Here is a 5,449-nt window from a genome sequence, read left to right on the forward strand (position 1 = left end):
AATTATTTGGCAAATTTATAATACTCACTAGTGTTAAAAACGTCTTACATTATGAAACGGAGGGAGTAGTTATCTTTTCTGTGAAAAATATAATAGATATCTGACTACTGATGCAAACTAATTTATCACCTACCAAACTTGAAAAGAACCTATTTGCACACGGCCATTGGAGAGGGTGGCTTGCACACCCATGCAAAGACATTTTTAGCGGTGACCGTATGTATCAGTCGTTTTGGCACCAATGAGACGCCGCCACATGTAAAGGGGTAGGCCAACATGCATGTGTATATCACTGTGTTTCAATAGTCTATTTTTCTTATATATTTGTTTTTGTCAAATCATGGGCTCTATAGTACCACTTTTTGTCAGAACCATAGAACCATACGCATGCAACAACTCTCCTCTCCCTCCCTCCCAAACAAATACATGGACTTTATTTCATCTTAGCCAATTTAAATGATTCAAGACCTTAAGAATAAGCAATCTTCAAAACATTTCAAACACGATTTTTTTCAAACCACTTAATTCACTCAATCTATTTCATTGTGTGAAATTACTTATTTCAAACCGGTTTCTTGAAACAAGTGAGCCCAGTTAATTAAAATGAGTGAAATCAGTTTCTAAAGTTGGGTAAAATACGTCTCTTGAAAGGGTTGAAATATGTTGTTTGGAAGAATTGAAATCAGTTTCTTAAATGAGTGAAATAATTTTTGGAAATGAGTGAAACTGGTTGTTGGAAACAATTAAAATCATTTTGTTAAACTGATTGTTTCAGTGTGTGAAACTGGTTATCTTAAATATATGAAACCGATAGGTTAAAAAAATAGATATCGGTATTTAAAAAAAATGAAATCAATTTTTGAAATGAGTGAAGATTGTTTTTTGAACTTAGTAAAATTAGTGGTTTGAAATAAGTGAAATATGTTCTTTTTGAAATGAGTGAAATAAATTTATTGATATGCCTCAAGTCTTTTATAAAATGAGTGAATTTTTGTTTGGGAATGATTTGTTTCCAATGTGTGAAATCCATCTTTTTATAATGAGTAAAATCAGCGTTCCGAAGTGAGTGTAATCAGTGATTCAGCATTGTGAAATCAATGTTTCGAATATATTCCACACTGTTTTAAGAAACGAGTGAAATATGTTTTGTTATTTTTAATTATAGTGAAATTATTCTTTTGAAATGAGTGAAACTTATTTTTTGGAAATGAGTGAAGTCTGTTTTTTTAGTTTTAGTGAGTTTTCCTAAATGAGCAAAACCCGTTTGAAATGACTAAAATTGGTGTTTTCAATATATTCCACACACAAAAAATTAATGAGTCAAATCTTTTTATTAATTGAGCAAAATCTGTTCTTAGAAATTAGTAGAATTATTTGTTTGAAATGAGTGAAATCAGTTTTTAACTCGTTTAAAATATATTCAAGATCGGTCTTGTTTTAAAGACCTCATTGCCTTGAATTTGAATATGTAAAAAAAAACAGAATTTTGGTTCAAAAGTTATGAATCGTTCAAAATATCATAAGAGAAATAAAATTCAAGTTGTTAAGAGGGAATTTTGTCTGCATGCAATCAGCCGTTCTTGTCTCCCTTATTTTTTGCGGGGGAGCCGTTATTGTCTCCTCTCTTATATCTGACAAAAGGCTGCTACGGTGGAGCCATTGCAATATATACTTGCAGCAGAATGTTTGACACCTTTATACCGCATGTCACCGCACCAATCTTGATGTGAAGTCCATGACCTACAGATCTACTTTCTGCACGGCCACCAATCTATCATCTAACATTCCAATGTATGCCAACGCCCGTGAGTCCAAGACAGTGGCCTTTTCAGGTCTAACTAAGTCCCGCCATCCACTCACCATCTCCTTTTCGGCAATCATGGGTGGTTGGTCCGTCGGCAAGGGAAGTTCGGTTGAAGTTGCTGCTCTTCGAGGCGGAGAGAGGAGCAGAGGAAGAGTGGCGCGCAACCATCTGGCACAGGCAGGCAGCGGCAATGCTGCGGGCGAATCAGGCGGTGGCTGCTATGTAACGGGCAGAGTCGCAAAGAGAGCAAGAGGGGAAGCAAAATGAAAGCAGTTGGGCTATTGACGGCCATCGATTTTACATCTCCAGTAGGTGGTTGCATCTTCACGTGTTGTATTTTACATCTCCTAGAGGTGAAGATTTTTCTTTTCTCTACATTATTTGTTGGAGAGGGGTTTTGGGGCCTAAGTGTTGGCAAAAATAACTAATTTTTTGGGGCATTGATTATTTTTGCATCTACATCATCTATTGGAGATGCTCTAAGTGCTGGCCATTTGACGAACCACATCCATAAGGCTAACCAATGCCATCACAAACCTGACTACCAGAGTAATATCAATATATCATGCTAAACAGTGCCCATTGACAAACCAGAGTCATAACAAGGCTACGCACTGAGAATTCTACCTCTAACACTTGCAATATGCCACTACTATGGCACCTAAAACGGGTTGCACGACCTCCAGAGCCGACATGTTTCTCTAACCGGATGGTTTGAAGCTTTTTCTAGCGAAGTGGTCCTTTTTCATTGCCTCAACAGCCTCCCTGCAAATGTGAAAATTTTAGTGCCTGGTTTAAACTGGTTTGTAAATGTGAGTGAATAAGCATGAAACAAGATTGTCTCCATCTTCTTCGCCACATAGATTTAGGTAAAATAAATAAATTTACAGGTTACATGTCATGCGCACAAACATTCCCATTTAAGAAATCATCGAAGATATTATGAAAACATACTGTGTAGTATATAAGATACGTTACCGTAATGCTTTCTCCATCTCGGCATTTCCAGGGTCCAGCTTCAGTCCAGCCATGAAAACATCACATGCTTCTTTATACTCCTATCGATAAATGAAGGCAGATTACATATGGAAGGTGCCATATGAAGAAATACAAAGTGAAAAAAAGAGTATAATCTGAAGTTATTTTTTTGACCTTGAGAAACATGAGAGCAACTCCCTTCCTGTAGTAGCCTTTCAACCATTCAGGGCGCAATTCAATGCAAGTATTAGCATCAAGCAAAGCCATATCTACTTCAGTCATTTGCATGTGGCACAGGCTCCTATTCGAATACAGTGTTGCATCAGTCGGGTCCAACTCAATTGCCTGCACCATAACCAACAATTTAAGTAGGGAGAGCCATATTACTATCAATCAATTTTTTTATCACAAGCAAGTAAAATTTGCATATATCTATTGTGAAGGGTTGACAATGTATGCGAGACAACAGCCTCATTTACTCGGCTAGCAAGACAACGCATGTTCTATGTCTACCAGCAATACATACAAGTCTGGCGACACTTGATGATGGTTATAAACTGAAACCTGAGAACCAGGGTTTCTCAAACCATTATGGGCATCTTCTAGAGGGCTGCTGAAGGTGACTTAAATTTTCAATAGTTACCAACAGTTAATGGTTGACGAAGGTTTCCAAACAGCACAAATACACAGTACATGTCGAAATTGGCTAGAGAAACCCTGTAGTAGTATCGTGGAACCAACTATGATAAAATCCCACGTCTTAGTTTGCCCTTTGCCCACAAAGGACCAAGTACTTGAGTAGAAAGTACTCATTTGATTAAATGTCTCGTTATATTCTTTAATTATTTCCGCTCCTCGGGCCACAGGAGAAGACCCAAATGACCTTCTCTTCCTCCTTACCCTATATCGTCTTCTCCACTCTGATGCAAGCCAGCATCAGACCTCAACCTGAGTTGCTTCGAGTGCCGCCCCTAACATAGGTCTCAAGCAGCAGCGTACATCTCAGAGTGGATGTTCTCAATGGCGATCTGTAAGCCTCGGCCACAAAGACGTCAGACTTGAACCTTGAGTGAGACTCTTGAGCACAATGCTGTCGGAGAGAGGGAACAAAACGAGCACACCTGGGCACAGAACGCAGGGCCCTGGTGGCATGCGTCAGAGGAGCCCTTGAGCACAGAGGAACAGCATACTGAGAGATGAGCGACGAGGTCGAGGTGGTGGCAGTGAGAGGAGGAACCTGTGAAGAGGTTGAGCATCCCCCATGCCACTCAAGTACAGCTGTAAGCAGCAGAGGCACAGCAGACCGTGCCTGACATGGAGACGCCTGATCAGCTTGTGCGGAGAAATTTGGAGAGCTGGAGAAGCCATGCAGTGGAGAAGGGTAGGGGCGGTTTGACCTTTTGGCATCGGTTTTGAGAGCCCATTTAGCTCATATTCTTGCTAGAGCATTTTATCAGTGCCAAAGCACCATGCGTCATTTGGGATATTGCCAAACACTTGGAGAATATCATTCCAGGCAAAGGGCAAACTAAGATGAGGCACTTTATCAAATCTCCTAATTAAGTACATTATTACCTAAGAACTGTGTTAATCCATGGATAGTCTGTCTACAGTGTTAAAATGCAGAAATATAGTACAACACAAACAGAAGCTCAAATTCTGTATCGCAACAGCAAAAGGTTTCCCTCTAATTGTTCCATGCATATGAATCTTGCAAAATTTGCATCCAAATAAACAATGTTTGTTGTTTTGCTCCCTATCTAAATAGGTATTGATATATGTCCGCAACAGCAGTAATAGGAAGAAGAATCAAACGATAAATGATAGACTAAAGAAACATACTACACAGAACGGTAGAATATGCCTGGCATCACCAATACAGTTGCTCACATTACTGCTAGTGTTGATCAAGCATTAGAGTAGCATTACATGATTCCTCACATTAGTACTAACCTCGGTGTAGAACATTGACGCGCCACGATAGTCCTTTCTCTTAACAGCTTCCTCACCGCATAATTTCAGCTGGACTTTGGTATTGTCATCATCTTCCTCATCCTAAATCATGGAGAAAATTAAACACCGATTAGAATATAGACATAAAATGTCCAATATCTACAGAGATGAAAGATAAGTTTTCAGGTCGAGAAAGGTTAAAGTAATTTGATGAGACAATTTCATATAAAAATAAAAAAGATCAAACAAACAAATAAGTCTAATTTCTAGTCACTAGGTCCTGTTGGTGCTTTAGATCACCTTCACTCCTTGAGGATGCGCTTTCTTGTTTCTGTCCTTTGCCCCTGTATGGATGTAATGCTGTGGGGCATAATATTGGTGATATTTGGACCAACTATGTACGCTGGTAACCCAGCTGTTTGGCTCTATAAAAAAGCTTGGTTGAAAGGCCTTATCTCCAAAAGAAAAGAAAAAAGAACTTACTCTGCACATTATTTTGCAATCTTAGACAGGTTGCAACAAAGTTGATAAATAAATAACAGTTTCCTTTTATAAAAAAAAATATGGTGCAAACCAACACCTTACAATTAACCAAACACCAGGGTAAGTGCCTATAGGAGGCTAGGCGCTGCAAGAGCTACATTTATTCGGAGCAAACAACAGACTGAGGAAGTAAGGAGTACCATGCCATTGTCCACAAGCAGTTAGGCAATA

General features: G+C 39.0%; 1 protein-coding gene across 1 annotated transcript in view; it reads right to left on the bottom strand.

Annotated features, from left to right (window-relative positions):
• Nucleotides 1–2,271: 2,271 nt before the first annotated feature.
• LOC119290992 (poly [ADP-ribose] polymerase tankyrase-2-like) overlaps nucleotides 2,272–5,449 on the bottom strand; it is an 8,004-nt gene continuing 4,826 nt past the window's right edge. The window contains exons 8-11 of the mRNA XM_037569678.1: nucleotides 4,736–4,837; nucleotides 2,957–3,127; nucleotides 2,783–2,862; nucleotides 2,272–2,569 (exon numbers count right to left, since the gene is read on the bottom strand). Coding sequence (XP_037425575.1) covers nucleotides 2,506–2,569; nucleotides 2,783–2,862; nucleotides 2,957–3,127; nucleotides 4,736–4,837 — 417 coding nt within the window. The 3' untranslated portion in view covers nucleotides 2,272–2,505. The remainder of the gene's footprint in view (nucleotides 2,570–2,782; nucleotides 2,863–2,956; nucleotides 3,128–4,735; nucleotides 4,838–5,449) is intronic.

This window comes from Triticum dicoccoides, chromosome 4B (genome assembly GCF_002162155.2).
Source record: "Triticum dicoccoides isolate Atlit2015 ecotype Zavitan chromosome 4B, WEW_v2.0, whole genome shotgun sequence".
NCBI classification, from domain to species: Eukaryota; Viridiplantae; Streptophyta; class Magnoliopsida; order Poales; family Poaceae; genus Triticum; species Triticum dicoccoides.